We start from the raw sequence: 17,500 nt of genomic DNA, 5'->3' as shown, positions 1-17,500 counted from the left end.
CATGGTCTATATATATATTCATAGACATGGTCTTTATTTGTACTTCCTAAATAAGCACAGTAGAAAAAACACCATGCTAACTGAGCCCCATCTGTTAGTGGGAGAAAAATTAAAGTGAGATAGATGTCTGCAGAACCATCACGAATGAGCTTAAAATGGTTGGCATCTTGGACAACTTGGCACTAATAATGCATTACTCACTCTCAAAGCTGCCTCTTCTATTTTTTTCTTAAGTTTTGGCTCTTTCCGGTTCGGCAAAGACCAAATCTCCACAGTCCTCCCTGCTATCCACTCCTAAGCACTATCCACAATGGCTCTCTTCTCTGGTCAGCGAGCGCACCTCCAGAACTTGCCAAGCGGCCACTTCCTTAATACGCGTGGGCCTCACAGACACAGACTGGCCAGCTTAAAAACCGTGGCAGCTTTGGCAGGCGGGAGAGAAAGAGAGAGAGAGAGAGGCAGACTGTCCTTGCTTGCCACACAAGTCGGAGTGAGGTAAAGGACAGCCAAAGATGCAGTCATGGGTATCGTGGCTGGGTGGTGGGGGGAGGCTGACGACTCACTTAACATTCTCCCCAAGCAGTGGGATTTTTTCTCTTTAGTACTTGCTCTCTCTGTCTCTCTCTCTCTCTCTCTCTCTAGCTCTCCCTCTCCCTTTCTGTGTCTCTCTATCTCTTTATGACCCTCACGAGAAGCGTTCTTTCCTTTATATGCAAGGTTACAGAGGTCTTCAGAGGGACCATAAGGATGCATAGGATGGTGTAGGCCGATAGCAAAAATACCCACACTCAACAAACCACATCATCAGATTCCCAGAAGTCACATCTATTCTAAAGCATCCAGTTAGAAATGGGATGCAAATGCAGTTCCTCCGGACAACCCCGCCTGTCTGAGTGATAAGGGAAACGGTGAGATGATATTCAAACCCATAGAAATGGAACAGCTTTTTCCCGAGGAATCCCAGCGACAACGCCACAGCCTCCCAGACAGGCGGGGCCGCCACTGCTGGTCTGACCGGAACACATTGTCCTGTTTGTTTTTTTCTCATTTGTTTTGTTTTGTTTCTTTCTTTCCCTCCCGATGTTTCTCCTCCTCCTCTCTTCCCTCTCCCTCGCTCCCTCCCTCCTCCCCGGGCGAGCTGCTTCTGACGGACTTGAAGCCAGCCGTCTGCATTAATAAATGATGCTGGCCTCACACCAGCCAGGAGTCATGGCTGCCAGGGGTCCTGCAGCCGCCACCGCCCACCCCACCCCACTCCCGACTCCACCACTCCCCATTCCCAGCTTCACCTACCCTGGATGAGCCACAGATGCCGTTGCCATGTCCCTTCCCCAAAACCATCCAATCAAACTCCATCTTAACGAACATCCAGCCAATCCCAGACAACAACATGCCATGTTTCTGTCCTAGGGAGTAGACAATGCCAAAGCCGGAGTATGAAATGAAATAAATATGTAAGTGGAAATCATTTTCCTAGTGGCGAGGGGTGTGTGGAGAGTGATAACAGTATTATCTCCCCCAGACTGGCTGGACCGAAGCCCAGGACCCTCTCTCTGCAGTGGACCTTATTTCAGCTGGGAGTCTCTAGAGTAGTACGGAGGTTCAGCACCCTGGACAGCTGCTCTTCAGCTGAAAGCCCATCACACGTCCAAAAGCACTTTGGGTGAACAGGGACGAGTAGCTATCTAGTAGTGTATCCACCCAATGAAAACACACACACACACACACACACACACACACACACACACACACACACACAGACAGAGAGAGAAACACAGAGACAGACACACACACACACACACACACACACACACACACATATCAGTGTGTTGCCTTTTAAGGTCTCTGTTGTGTAGCATGACGGGTTTTTCCACAGTGCGGTCAAAGAGTCCCTGCTACACATGTTTCTTCAGCATCTTCAGGTAATTATCATGCATTGGTAAAGTGAGGGGCAATTACACAAAGTGCTGACAAGGCTGTGCTCGCAGCCTGCAATATCAAAAGCGGCACGTCTGGGAGAAACTATATAATTACCCATGCATGGCAGGCGCCTGATGGATGCATATTAGAGATATAGGGCCGGAGACGGAGCTCAAGGCATCACTTCTCTCAGTCTGGCATGACAGTTTGCAAAGAGACAGAGAGAGAGGGAAAGAGAAGGAAAGCGCTAGAGAGACCACTAGAGATAGAGTGATGGAGAGAAATCAGGTACTCCAGGTATTCATGCAGGTATTCATAGCAGGTATTCATGCCAGTATTTGTCCAATGATGTCCAAGGAGCCAATTGCAGGTGACCCATGCAGTAGTTCTAAAGAGAGGCCACTTCAAACCACTCACCCATAGTTGCACTTAAGACTACAGGAGGAGAATTAATTGAATCAGGAAATCAATCTGTTTTACGGCTCCTCTGCTAGGCCACTCTAATATGTTCCCTATCAAAAAAATGCACCATGGTGAAAAGATAGGCAAAGAAAGATTCTGAGGCAAAAACAAGGCCTCTTGAAGATGTATCTGATGCAGCATCAGCAGTACTGTGGAGACTGTTTCAAGTCTATACCCATTTTAAGGCTTTTTTTTTTTTAACTCGCGTGAAACTACATGGAGTTAAGCGTGGTTAAAGCGACCCACTAAAGTCCTGATGATGCATTAGTGATGAGGTTACAGCTGATAAACTGTGTTCTCACTGCTTGAAGCAGATAGTTTGGCTCCATCAGCTTTTTAACCCCATTTTATCTCTTCCTTGCAACGGACACGTTTAGCAGAAATATCCAATTACGTGGCCCCTTACTACCTGTTAAGAGGAAATGACATTGTTTTGTTTTCTTAACAGCAGAAAACAAAAACAAAGAGGGGATAAACAAATAAACAAGATGGAGGGAGGACTGCATATTATTTGACTGGAGCCCAAAAAATCAATACTCTTCCTCAAATGGAGCTTCCCTAATGGCTGCAATAAGCAGCAACAAAAATGCACTTAGAGGAAGACTGAGCATCATGGGAAATATTTGAAAGGTGTGGGCTGCCCAGTAGGTGGAGAGCCCTTCATGAAACTCCCAAACACCAGGGAACCAAAAACCGCAAATCCCATGAGGGAAAAATAGCAACCAATCAACATGTTGCAAGAAGGCACCAGCCAAAAAGGGCCGAGAAAACATGGCAAAGCAGAGTGGCTCACTGCGCCAGTCGAACACTTCCTCTGCCACTTCCACTGGCCTTTCAATCAGCACACAGCCTAACTGGTCTTTCAGGAGAGATAAGCTCAGTGTTTGCTAGATGCATGGCACTGACACGACATGGCATTGGGAGCCATTCACAACACTGGCCTTTGTATGTGAATGAGATTCTTTGCCTGCCAACCAACCAAGAGCCCTGAGCCTCAGCCTTGAGAGGCGGGGCGATAATGTACTCCGTGAAGATAGCGTCAGGGCCTTGAGATTCTACAGCTTGACCTGACAGTCGTCGGAATGACTCTCATTCACTTCATTAGCTAGACTCAGAGAGAGAGGATCTTCTGTCGTTCCACTCCCATCTAACCTTTCCTCTCTCTTGCTCTCTTTCTTAATGCATGTTCGCTCTCTTTCTCAATCCAGTTCTCTTTCCATGTGAGGTAGTTAATAGGGTTCATAGGTATGTTTTGTGTTGTATGTGTGTTGTTTACAAAGCCTCAATCCCAGAGCTGTAGTACTGTTAGTTTCACAGTATGCATTTCATACCCAAAACATTAAAATGCATGAAAACAATAATGATAAAAAACAATGCCATCCCTGACATCAGACACACAGACAGTTAAATAACCACATCTGTTAGTATTACAGCCTAGAGTTAGAGACACCAACAAATTGCTGATGAGGAATTGCGTCCACAAAGATAACATGGAGACTGTTGATTTAAAGGTATCTGACTAATACAGAAGATTATCCACTGTGGTATGGCATATCACTGACTTACACTGTATCTCTCTCTTCATTTTTTGTGGAAAAAAACACACATAAACACAAACACAGAGAGAGAGAGACAGACACACAAACTCTCTCTCTCTCCCTCCCTCCCTCCTTCTCTCTCACTCTCTCTCTCTCTCTCTCTCTCTCACACTCACACTCACACTCACACACACACACACACACACACACACACACACACAACCATAACAACACAAACTCTCATGTGGACATGCTTGGATTAATAGCGAGAGTCAGCAGTGTATTAATATCTGACAGGACATTTCTGATGAAAGGAAAGCATATGAACCACCCCCAGGGTGTATGACAGCCAAATTCATGACATCTCCATCACCAATTCATTTGGGCTGTGGGAGTTGATCTTTATAAGGCTGTAGGATGTTCAATGCCAAGACATATCAGCTCTGAGTTATCTCTATAAATTACTGTAATAACCTCCATACCACACGTCACCCTGCAGTGCTTCGTTTTTCATTCATTTCTATTTGCTGTGATGTTTCGAACTGCTTCCCATCGCCCTTATTGCGAAATTAGGCCTACACTTTTTTCCGATCAGCTATCGATACACACACATAATATCGTATTTATGCCGGTCATCATGCCAATATTCAGAAAATACACAATCGACTCAATATCGTGTCCCTAACATCTTAACAACTGGGCTGCAGCTACACAAGTTCTCACCGCTCCGACACTGACACACTGGCAACCTGGGTGTGTCTCGGCGCACTAGAACATATTTATTTATTTATTCTCCCCGTCTTCCAAAGGCCAACTAAAACACCCTCGGTGGACAACAGATGAACACAATCTTATCAAACAATTTGATCACTGTACAAATTCACTGGTCTAATTACAACACTCAGCCTACACGGACACTCTAGCATTTTGTCATTATAAGATATTTCAGTAGGCTGGTCTGCTGCAAAATTGGATTAAAGGAAATCAATATCTTTATGCATATTCAGTAAATAAACTGAAGGACATTTAGTCAAAAGACGAGTATAAATGAGAAATTAACGATTAAGACAATCTGGCAGCCTTTTCACTAAACGGATCATTCCCTCGATAACTTAGGCTACCTAACTTATTTCTCTTACCTAATTGTTTGACTCAAAATCTTATCTTGCTTGGCAAGGAACTGTAGGCTATGGTGATAGGCTATACCAACAAACTACCCTAGCGCTCTTTGAACGCCCTGAGGTACAGTATATGTTATTGCAAAATAGCCTAACCCCCCAAAAACAACCAGGAATGTGCAATTCGCTGGAATACAACGTTACTTTACGCTGGTCAAAAAGATAGCTTTGGCAGGTCGCCTTCATGGGTCAGTGAAACTTCATTAGAACGTCTGCATCTCCCATCTCGGCAGGTGTATGCGGACCCATAATGGTAGCTAAGTGATGAAGAACTTATCGACAACATTACAAACGGGAATGAAATAAATATGAACCAAACTCACCGCTTTGCTCTCCAAGAAAGACGAGTTTGAATTTTCGTAAAGGGTTCCCAAAGTCATTCCCCACGGTGATATGTTTTGTGTTCATGATTTCAACAGTGTCGGGGTGTGAACGCGTGCTCCCACCGGTTCTGGTTGTCTTTCGTCGGGATGCGCGAGGGAGAGAGCGATGTTTGAATCCGCTGAACGGTCGGAGGGAATACTGCACTATGTTGCCTGTCAGTTTCGATTGTCGCTGCGCCTGCGCGTCTCTCTCTCTCCTCTCCTCTCTCTCTCTCTCCCACACACAGTACACTCTCTACGTTTGTCTGGCTTGGCTGTCGCCCTCTCCTAGTACCACGCATGACGTCATGCAGAAATGAAAGAAAGAAAAGAAGCCCGTCCCCAGGAGTTATCAAGAGTCATATCGCAGAAACATCAAGGGAAATTGACGGTGGGCTGATAGTGAATATGAATCAAATGAAGTTAGAACTCCCACTTAGCCTACTAAGCAACTGATGAAGACTGGCTGCAGCAGAGGCATAATAGGGTCCGAATACGCAGGTGATGCAAACCATCTGAAATGGCAAAAATGCCAGGTGAAAAGAAATCACCTACCAACTCAGAAGATGAACAGGGCATCATCATAATATGATTATGTGGATAACAAATTGAACATCAGAAGCCAGGTGATGTGATGTTATAACTCAATCTTCACCTCCAGGGCATGAAAACTAGTTTAAATCTGATGGTGTCTACCTCAAGTCTTTTAAGCAGATATGGTGTTTTTTCTCAATCACGGGTAACACTGCTTCCACTGAAGCTGCTAGAGTCCAGGCAGATGCTAGGCCTACATCTCACTTGCCATCAAACATGTCAATGCAGAAGCATCTTATTCTGGGAGTAGCCTATCACATGATCCTAGACTCACATATGGACAGAGATAGTGTGCATGTGTAATAAATGTGGAGATGAAAACATATTTATCAACTCACCAGGATTTCATTCTCAATCCACTTTCAAATAACACTGTCTAACATTTATAGAACAAAAATCACCAAATGTTCATGTTCAATCAAATGAACATAATCAACTAATCTATAAACCAAATCTGACTTTCAATTACATTTTGACGGTACATAACTAGCACACAGGAAAGTTACCATCAGGATAACAATAAAATAATTTATTTAATGAGTTGTACATTGTTTCATTTCAATACAAAAGTTACCATGAACATACTTTATTGAAGGTATTGTGAGTGAATTTGAATATTACGATTATAAAAGGATTTGTGCTTATAAAAATATATTTTTACAAATATTCAGTCACATCTGCTTACCTGACATACAGGTAACATCACACACACTAAAAAAAAAAACATCTTAAATATTAAGTTTGCAGCAAGTTCCAGCGTAGTGGCTACTGGAAAACTGACCTGGCCAGAGAAACAAACAAAAAAAAAACAGCTGTCCTAATTCCTCTTGGGTTCACTCCAAAGCAAAACTGCTCTTCCTTCAAATGACCTGCCTGCACATGCACAGTATCCAAACACTACCAAAGATTCTAGAACAGAGCTCTGTTCTTTGAACACTACTAACATGCAGTCCAATACATCCAATCAAAGCTGAACTGAGGTACAGTACACGACCCCTCTATTGTCTATTGACAGTTTTCCACTAGTTTAAATAGCTGGAGCGTGAAGATGTCAGTCATTTTTCTGAACTTGTCGACATAAAAAAAAAAGCTGGAATCAGATTGGTCAACCAAAGAGATATCAGGAGACTAGGATCCCTAGCCTGGTATTACAACTGAAACAGCTGCACAAGTGAAGTGTACTCAAATGACATCATACTGTATCTTTTCAATAGGGGTTAGGTGCTATTTGGTTCAACATCAACAACACAAAATACAGATCAAAGGAGAAGAGATTAAATAATAATATCTAAAAACACACATACACACATCTGCTGAACATCAGAGCTCCGCTATGAATAAGATACATGAAAACTACAAATCCACACAGTGAGACACACCAATGTACTGAAACCACGTTTCCTTTGAGCAGAACCCGAGAGGGGTCACATAGGAGTCTGTGCTGTGCTGTTCTGTTGGAAGGGCCTCGGAGTCTCTCCCTTTTAGCATCCGTTGTTCACCAAGGGGACCAACTGGGAGACCGTGCCCCAAAATGATGAGAGGTTGAGGGGGGGAAGTCTACAGCTTCACAGGGGTCCCTCTGGACACTTCTCCAGGGTGTACTCTCTGGTGCGCTGTACCTTCCAGCCGACGATTGCCAGCAAGGCAATGCCCATAACTTTGAAGCCGACTTGAAGTCCCAAATATCTGAAAATTAATTAGAAAAGCCCTTAATCGTTTGTGAGGGAGTTCATCTTAGGCCTACATACAATGTTATTAAATGTCATTACTTACTTTGATTCATGGATGCATACGATTAAGAGCTACAAATTGCTTTAAACTAAAAACATGAAAACGCTTGGCAGTGTAATTAGTGAACTACCATTAAATACTAATTTACTTAAAGGGATAGTTAAATGAAAAATGAAAATCGTCCCACTTTTTAATCATGTAATTGTCACCATATAAGGTTTGCCTTTTCATGGAGCCCTCCAGCAAAATTTGTTACAGAAACTGTTAGTCAGCAACTGTGAAGAGCTGGTTAGGGGGAAAAATACAGCTGGCTAACTCCCTTGCCTAATCGCCTAATGTACACCTCCTCTGGAATGAAGACACATCTAGAATTAACTCTCCTTTTAGTTGGGTTATCATTGGTTCTAATCTAGAAATGCATCACTAAGTCAAACTGCTTTGCAGAGTTATTGGTCATTAAAGTTACTATATCTATGCTGCATACCAGTGGTGCAGGTCAAGTGAAGCCACACTGTGTAGGCCTACCTGTTCCTAAGGAAGTTGTTGTCATAGTAACCACAGGCCAACTTCTTCCCACAGATCTTCCTAGACCAGATGCAGGTAGAGTCAATGGTCATCCCAAACAGGGCAGGGGCCGGCAACCAGGCTGGAAACACAGGAAAAAGAACCAGAGTGAGAGTTAGTAGTGAGACATTTTTCTAATTCAACTATGAATCTATAGATAATGTTAAAGAATGTTTAGCATCAAGTAATGTTTTTTAACTTTTCAACTCTCACCGCAGGTTATTCATGCATGCCATTGCTAAATTCTGAGAGTATATTGTACATGAGCTAGTTGCCCATATGCAGTAAGCTGTAATGAAAATCTAAATATCTAAAATCTAAAATATATGTATATATATATATATAACGTTGTATAATTTAATACACTAGCATTGAGGCTGGGACAGTAGTGGGACAGTAAAGGTTGTGCAGTTCAATTAGTGAACTGTGGCGTCACTACAGATATACCCATCACCACTAGGGGTCACTAGAGTACTGCTGTATACCACTACTGGTGGGTATACCATTCACCATTCCAAATGGCCTTGAGTGATAAATGGCCTTTTCCGAAAGACATTGTACTCCTAAAATTAATCTTTCATTTCCACAGGTATCATAAGAAATAAATATATTTTTGTAAAAGTGACACACATCCATGACTTGTGTGCATGTTCTTAATCTCGGCTGTGCCAAAGACTCTAACATAAACCACTTTTGAGTAACACAGAATAACAGTGAGTCTCCTGAAGCCCTGGAGAAATGTCCATATCAACTGCAACTTCACTGACCCACAGTTCTATGCATGCAACACTTACCCAAAACCCGCATGAGAAGGAACTGCACACCAATGGCAAAGGACTTTTCCCCCTGAGGTACCGTCCTGCACACAGAGAAAGAGGTCAGTTCATATCACAGCTGCACCTGGCTCTATTCAGCTCTACTATTCAACAGCCATACTTTTACAATCCACATTTCATTATCATAATTGTACAATACAGCGTTCTAGTGGAGACCCGCCTTATTTTGTAATATTATTTTATAGTTTAGTTAGCTTAGTACATTTATCTCATAACATACTTATAGTTATTGGCAGATTCACATGTAGTGTAATTAACAAGTCATAGAGTGTATTTAATTGAGTGCAACACTAAACTATTCTGGAGATGTTGGTGATGGTAATGTTACTTATTTCTTTCTTCTGCTTCCTTGTCTGGTCACCTGACGTTCAGAGGTTTCACAGGTCACTGGTATTTCATGAAGCTACAATATGCACTGCACTTATTTACTAGTGCTAGTGTTTCCCTGTGTGTTCCTAAGAGACCACTGGCAAAACATGCTTCTGTTTCTGTCTCTGGTCTAGCTAGCGATCAAATAGTGGAATAGCTTTAGTGTGACCTACATCTGAGAGCTAGGCTACTGTGCATAACTGGATGTGCCACACGTAGAAGTAAAAGCTTTTCTGATTCCACAGCAGCCAACCTGTGTTACAGTCCCTTCTATAGACTATGCCGATAATAGAGAGCGCAATGTTGAGCCCTACCAAACTCAAACAATAATTTGAAGAGTTACTAACAAACTGCAGATGAAAAAAAGGCATGCTTTGCTATGTATCATGCTGTCCACTCTGGTTCTGCAGGACTAAGGTGCGAGCCAGGTGAGACGGACCACAGCAATGACGGCCTCTCATTTACCTGAGCACCATCATGTAGATGGGGTTGTGAGTGAGGCTGGCGATCAGGGCTGCCAGTGAGATGAGGAACATGACAGGGAGCAGGAAATGGCGACAGCTGTTGCCACAGGAACCAGGGCGAGCAGAAGCCCCAACGCCACCAATACAGCTGCAGTTGGTGTACGCCTGGATGAACAGAGAGAGGTAGAGAAAGACAGCCAACACTGTTACAATGTGCTTCAGAGCTCTGACAGAGTGCACTCACACATTTATTTGATGAAGGTGTATTCAGAATAATGAAAAGCCAAAGAAAAAAAAGCCAAGTGTGATTTCACTTATTCTGCCACACACTGAATAAATATGCATAATATTGAGGACAACAGTAGATTAGATATGTACATTACACAATTCATAAAAGCATTGAAAACAAATATAATGGATTGGTGTGAAACCGTTATTGTGAAATTAACTGTTCAGTATATCAATGCAACTGTGCAAATGTTTACAAAGCAGAATCGCCTCCAACACAAATATGAATGAGCAGATGACTGCACAGTCAGTAGAATGGAAAATACAAATGCAGCTCCCCAAGCACATAAATAAACCTGCATGTCAACACATTCTCCTAACCACTTCCTATCAGTGCAGCAAATTACCGATAAATATCTGCCCGAGAGTGGACAGCAAACGCTTGCCCATTTCAATAGCGGCTCACGACCATCCCCGTGGCATCTGGTGTCAGCGGTAGGTCTACTCCTTGTCCGAGCTCCCGCGTAGCCTTGTCAGCCAAGCCTATTTCTCATTACAACGGCCTCACTGTATTACACGTCCCGTCAATACATGTAATACACTATTAGCCCGGCGGGCGCTTATGCCGGTATGAGGGGATTACTCTCGGGGCTGGAACACCTTTAAGGGCCTTAGTGCCACTTAGGCCAGTTTCCTCCAGCTCGCGGCGGCTAATTACCGATCGATCGGGCCGCGCCATTGATTGCCAACCAAGCGTGTTCTGTGACCTACAGCTGCACTCTATCTGTGTCGCTCCATCTCGGCCTCCGTCTTTTTAACCGCTCTCTCTTCATCTTATTCTTTGTTTTTCTTTCTTTTTAGTTTAATTGTCTTTCTCTCTCTCCCTCCCTCCCTCCCTCCCTCTCTCTCTCTCTCTCTCTTCCTCTCTCTCTCTGTTGATTCTTTGTTTGGCTGGCTGGACAGATGAGCTAAGTGAAAGCTGAGCTGCTTGCAGTAAGATGTGTCCAGGCCGCTGCCAGCCACTTGATTTCTGAGCTGCGCTTTTCCCGGGCTCCACGCCCCCCTGCCACAAGTGGCAGCGGCCGGCAGAGCTTACAGGCACCTCACCCAACGCCCTGTAGGGCATCATGGTTCACATTGTTCATTGTTTGGGTTCTTTGGGAGGAGTACCAAACCACATTTCGGATGCTTGTCCTGAGTCACATCATTCTTTTGTTGCTAAATGTCTTCCTATTTCCTTGGTTTTAATCACAACAATGAAACCCACAAATATCAGTCTACTAAATGGTATTTTAAACACTCACTGAAATAGCCCATTAGGTGCCTGTGGTTCAGTTGTTGACATAAAGCACTTAAATAAGGATGTGTCATGGATTGAACTTTGGTGTGTGGTGTGTGTGAGAGCATGCGCGCGAACCTGGACTCTGTAGGAGTTTGTGGGGTCTTTGGTGTAGTTGCTGCAGCCGGCATGGCAGGGAGAGATGTACTCTACGTTGTTGGATCCGCACACTGGGTTAAAGGCACTGGTGGCACAGGAGCAGTCGGAGTAGCATGCGGGCACTGGCCTGGAGAGGAAAACAGTTCAATATAAAAAAGATAAGAACAGAAAACATATGGATCGAAGTGAACTGCATGGGATATAATGTAATGGACTTGGATGGAAGGGTATTTACTAATGAAAGGTCAAAGCAAATAGTACAAAATGAGGGAAGTGAGGGAGGACGGCAATGACCTTAACAGGATTTCACAAGAGTGGCAATCAGAACGGCAGAGCTGTCCTCAGAACAGTATTTGATCCTCTGAGAAAAACAAACTGATTTAGAGTGTGAGTGACTTTAAAGGTTTGATCTGGCCAGATCTATCTGGAGCACCGTGTTCTGGAATGGTGGTCGGAGGCCAAAGTCCAACGCGCAGCTTCATCTCTTGCCATGAACTCCAGCACGCCTCAACTCACTGGCCCCCCCATGGCCATTCTCCTCCCTCCTCTGGGCACGGTTACAGACAGAGCTGAACTCATGCGCGCCGGTCACCCATGCTGACCAACCTACGTGTTTACAACCCGCCGCCCGGCAGCTGTTGTGAGATTTCTTTTACTCGGACGATCGAAACGTCTCAGGGGTAGTTTTCCCCCCAATCGGCATTGTCTCTCTCTCTCCCCTGCTCTGCGCTAACACCCAACTGCCTGTCAGTACGGCTCAGTTCTCACGGCGCCCCGGCCCAGATAGCTCCATCATTAGGGGGCCAGCGCTGGGCTTGGTGGCCCCGGGCTGTCAGGCCCAAGCCTGTGATGTCTCAGAGGGGCGCCCTGTCCTGCCCTCTTAGCTGACAGCTGGCTGACACCACAAGGCCCTTTTCACAGTAACTACCAGCTCCGCTCATTCTCTCTCTCTCCCTCTTCTCTCTCTCTCTCTCTCTCTCTCTCTTTCTCTCTCTCTCTCTCTCTCTTTCTCTCTCTCTCTCTCTTTGTCTCTCTCTCACTGATCTAAATAACTGCAGCACACAAAGCAGGGAGACATGGCCTAGGGAAACTGGACGACACAGAAACTGTGATCCTAAAATGAAAATCAGTGTAGCATCTCCAAGGTTTCATACACCTTATAAGCTGAATGTGCTGGTGGTTTTCGGCTGCTTAAACCCAACAAGCTATAAACAATTACCAGCTGAATGTGGCTTTCAGTTTGTTTTGCATGCTAACCACTCTGCCAATTAATGGCCTGTTTAAACCACCACTGAAGGAGCATATCACAGGGTGAATCACTGAGATGTCCCCTTTGCCAGAAGTCTGAGGTGAGCACAGAGGGTTATGTTTCACTCAGTTATGTAAACTCTAGCATGGTGGTGAAGACCACCCTTCCTGGTAAACAACGTCACCCAGGACGACTGACGGTCTGTCCATTTCTAAACAGCTGGGCCAGCCATTAGGGGTAGGCTTTTATGGATGTCATGATCGCTGTGCTGGACATGCTGGGAAATGATCTCCCTGTGTTGGGTCACAGCGCACCACATGGGCTCGACATGACGGGAAGAGCTGGTTGGGTACGTGCTCAGTAAATTACCCTCCGAGGACCAGGAGAGCCCCCGATGACACACCGTGAGGGAGAAGTGAACCCCAAAGCCGTCTGGTTACCCACCAAAGCAAAGTGTTCGACCATATCTGATTTTACAACCAAATTTACTGAAATGAAATGTGAATAGATAATGGATAGATCTATCAAGGTCAATTAGTCTAGAAATAAACTGCTCTACTGCCAAATTATCAGATGAGAGTAAATAAGGTCTTTTAAAAAAGAATTCACTCAAACTGAAATCATCCCATTTTAAGACATTTATTTTCATATTATTTTATCTTTTATAAATTATATTATAGTATTGTTTTGCATCAAATCAAACGATTTTATATTATCTAATGCAAAACAAATACTCACTTGTGGATATGTCAGACCTTGTTAATTCTCAGTGGATGATGTTCTCTTTCCTGTGAGAGTGTGTGTGCTGGGTAGTGTCGTGTGTGGGCAGTGTTTCCTGTGAGTGTGTGTGTGCTGGGTAGTGTCGTGTGTGGGCAGTGTTTCCTGTGAGAGTGTGTGTGCTGGGTAGTGTCGTGTGTGGGCAGTGTTTCCTGTGAGAGTGTGTGTGCTGGGTAGTGTCGTGTGTGGGCAGTGTTTCCTGTGAGAGTGTGTGTGCTGGGTAGTGTCGTGTGTGGGCAGTGTTTCCTGTGAGAGTGTGTGTGCTGGGTAGTGTCGTGTTTGGGCAGTGTTTCCTGTGAGAGTGTGTGTGCTGGGTAGTGTCGTGTGTGGGCAGTGTTTCCTGTGAGAGTGTGTGTGCTGGGTAGTGTCGTGTGTGGGCAGTGTTTCCTGTGAGAGTGTGTGTGCTGGGTAGTGTCGTGTGTGGGCAGTGTTTCCTGTGAGAGTGTGTGTGCTGGGTAGTGTCGTGTGTGGGCAGTGTTTCCTGTGAGAGTGTGTGTGCTGGGTAGTGTCGTGTGTGGGCAGTGTTTCCTGTGAGAGTGTGTGTGCTGGGTAGTGTCGTGTGTGGGCAGTGTTTCCTGTGAGAGTGTGTGTGCTGGGTAGTGTCGTGTGTGGGCAGTGTTTCCTGTGAGAGTGTGTGTGCTGGGTAGTGTCGTGTGTGGGCAGTGTTTCCTGTGAGAGTGTGTGTGCTGGGTAGTGTCGTGTGTGGGCAGTGTTTCCTGTGAGAGTGTGTGTGCTGGGTAGTGTCGTGTGTGGGCAGTGTTTCCTGTGAGTGTGTGTGTGCTGGGTAGTGTCGTGTGTGGGCAGTGTTTCCTGTGAGAGTGTGTGTGCTGGGTAGTGTCGTGTGTGGGCAGTGTTTCCTGTGAGTGTGTGTGTGCTGGGTAGTGTCGTGTGTGGGCAGTGTTTCCTGTGAGAGTGTGTGTGCTGGGTAGTGTCGTGTGTGGGCAGTGTTTCCTGTGAGAGTGTGTGTGCTGGGTAGTGTCGTGTGTGGGCAGTGTTTCCTGTGAGTGTGTGTGTGCTGGGTAGTGTCGTGTGTGGGCAGTGTTTCCTGTGAGAGTGTGTGTGCTGGGTAGTGTCGTGTGTGGGCAGTGTTTCCTGTGAGAGTGTGTGTGCTGGGTAGTGTCGTGTGTGGGCAGTGTTTCCTGTGAGAGTGTGTGTGCTGGGTAGTGTCGTGTGTGGGCAGTGTTTCCTGTGAGAGTGTGTGTGCTGGGTAGTGTCGTGTGTGGGCAGTGTTTCCTGTGAGTGTGTGTGTGCTGGGTAGTGTCGTGTGTGGGCAGTGTTTCCTGTGAGAGTGTGTGTGCTGGGTAGTGTCGTGTGAGGGCAGTGCCAGTGTGTGCCTTACTCGTTGAGCCGGGGCCTGGGGTAGACCCCTGCGATGGTCTGGGTGGGGCAGCCCATGAAGAAGAGCGGCACGCAGAGCAGGACGGATATGACGAGCATGGCCACGGAGAAGCGCGGGATGACCCGCAGCGACAGACCCGTGCGCTTCATGATCACGCCGCCCAGCAGCATCCCCACGGCCATCGACGGCAGGTTCACCGCACCTGGTGACCCCGTCAACAAATAAGCCAAAGGTAGACACGTAAACACACATGCATTGAAGACCAGAGTAAAAGACAAACATGACTGCATGGAGAGTACTGAACTGTGCAGAGTCAAGACAGTCTTTTACAAACAACCAGAAGCTAACAATCTAAATAAGCTGTAAATTAATTGACATAGTCTGAAAGACAACTAAATATTTTCTTTCGCAGCGGGAGAAGTGGACTAGAAAAAAATGACATGGAATTCATTTCTCTCCCTGTCTCATGATGTATGTGACACAAGTTCTGTCGGCCTCTCCTGACGCATGGCTGCTCCTTGTCCAAGCACCCTCCATGCACGGGCCTTCATTAAATCAGGTCAGCTCACTAAGTCAGCAGAATACAAGGAGTTCTCCAGATCTGTCTAAATCTGGAGAACCCAGGGTGGAGGCTGGAAACCACTTCAGAGTGGGTCATAACTCTTAAAAAAAAAAAACTTGCTACCTTAGTGGCAGATTCATTTTTGTGGTTTTATGTATAAATCACCAATAGGATGCTGTCTAGAGCTGGCCGTATACACTCTCTCTCACACACACACACACACACTCACACACACACACACACACACACACACACACACACACACACACACACACTCACACATACTCACACACACACACACACACACACACACACACACACACACACATATAATAGAATGATGGTAGTAAATCTCCCTGGTTGTGATGACTGCCAGCAATCTGCTTCTTCTGATAAATTAAACATGATTTCAAACGGCTACACACGCATGGTCTCACGGCCACAAAGGAAACCAGTTCACTCATGTCATTTTCTGCTCTGATTTCAAATCCTTTAAACCAGGCATTGTACATGCAGTTCTTCTCTACACAATCACAACTGATAAACACTTCCTTAGTGTGTTTCCACACCACTATGTAAGGGATAATGTATAGAATGCCGGTCATTACTGGGAAAATAAGTCCCGACAAGGCGAACCGGACTTGTTCCGCCCTGAAGGGACTTATTTTCCCAGTAATGGCCGGCGTTCTATACATTATCCCGCTTATTACACGACTACTTGCCAAAACGAAATAATAAACTCCCCACAATATGACTTTAGCCTACATAGCCTAGCCTATTTGTTACCGTTCATCGTGGCATTTGCTGAGAAACAAATACTTTGCATCAACACACGCTGAATTTGAATCAAACATTCTTTAGAACACAGCTGATCAACCGTCTGCTTTCACTTTTGAGTTCCAGTTCTGGCGTAGTGATATGAAAGACATATCAGAAGCACAAAACTCGTTGCCATTGACAGCGGTAATTGGGATGGGAATTCCCATTCAAGCCAATGGAGCGTTCTACTTGTCTTGTGAAGAGCCGTGTAATATGTACCTAATACCTCATGCTAAGTTCTGCATTCTTTTTATATTTACTTAGGGTTATTGGGGTTAGGGATTGCTATTAATATGGGGAATAATATATGCTTACATTAGATTGTAAGGGCACCATAAACCTAGTGTACATAATTGACCACTAGCCTTCACCTGAGCAGTTGTCGTGCTGTTGACAACGATGCATATTTAATTGATGGCATGTTTTTGTTTGGGTTGTTGTTCTGCAAGGCTTAAAGCAAGGGAAAATTGTGTGCCAGAAGTTATTAGAAATTGTTGTTACATTTCTTTTGTTACATGATCTGTTTTCAAACAGCCTGGCCCACACCTAAAATCAGCCTGTGAACTTTAAGCCCGGGTTCTGTGCACTTTAATTGATACATTTAGCTTGATAGCGATATAGATAGACAATTTCCTTGTTTGGTTAATTATAAACCTGGCACTCTTTAAGTGTTTGTTTTTCCCATGTTGACTTTTTTACAAGACAAATGAAGCTATTAATTACTTAAATAAACACACACTGTAAACAAAGACACTTAATCTCAGGTAAGCCTTTGATAGAGACAAGCACAAAACCTGTTCTTTCTCTGTGCAAACACTCTAAAAAGTGATGTGATAAAATGACACATTGCGTGTGAGCTCAGAGACAACACAATTTGTTCTGTCAATTACAACACTGCAATTGTGTGGCTGGGTGAAAGGTGAAAGACAGATTTCAGCTATCTGAACATTTTTTTTGTTTTTTTTTGAGAGATAGCAGAAATCTGTCTTTCACCCAGCCAGCCACACCATTGCTGTGTTGAAACTGACACAACATTTTTTTGTCCCTAAGCATACTCTGCATCGATTTTT

General features: G+C 44.7%; 2 protein-coding genes across 3 annotated transcripts in view; both read right to left on the bottom strand.

Moving 5' to 3' along the window:
* The window catches only part of rab6ba (RAB6B, member RAS oncogene family a), a 77,937-nt gene extending 72,426 nt beyond the window's left edge, over positions 1–5,511 (bottom strand). For both annotated transcript variants that reach the window (XM_076277659.1, XM_076277660.1), the window contains exon 1: positions 5,422–5,511. In XM_076277659.1, coding sequence (XP_076133774.1) covers positions 5,422–5,506 — 85 coding nt within the window. In that variant the 5' untranslated portion in view covers positions 5,507–5,511. The remainder of the gene's footprint in view (positions 1–5,421) is intronic.
* A 1,057-nt stretch (positions 5,512–6,568) lies between these two features.
* The window catches only part of slco2a1 (solute carrier organic anion transporter family, member 2A1), a 30,392-nt gene continuing 19,460 nt past the window's right edge, over positions 6,569–17,500 (bottom strand). The window contains exons 9-14 of the mRNA XM_076278860.1: positions 15,050–15,251; positions 11,664–11,811; positions 10,020–10,183; positions 9,144–9,208; positions 8,311–8,431; positions 6,569–7,740 (exon numbers count right to left, since the gene is read on the bottom strand). Of these exons, the coding sequence (XP_076134975.1) occupies positions 7,620–7,740; positions 8,311–8,431; positions 9,144–9,208; positions 10,020–10,183; positions 11,664–11,811; positions 15,050–15,251 (821 nt within the window). The 3' untranslated portion in view covers positions 6,569–7,619. The remainder of the gene's footprint in view (positions 7,741–8,310; positions 8,432–9,143; positions 9,209–10,019; positions 10,184–11,663; positions 11,812–15,049; positions 15,252–17,500) is intronic.

This window comes from Alosa pseudoharengus, unplaced genomic scaffold (genome assembly GCF_046254945.1).
Source record: "Alosa pseudoharengus isolate Yale_2024_CS ecotype anadromous, Long Island Sound unplaced genomic scaffold, YU_APseudo_1.1 YU_APseudo_1.1_scf_11, whole genome shotgun sequence".
NCBI classification, from domain to species: Eukaryota; Metazoa; Chordata; class Actinopteri; order Clupeiformes; family Clupeidae; genus Alosa; species Alosa pseudoharengus.
This window is presented reverse-complemented; position numbering and strand designations above follow the sequence as displayed.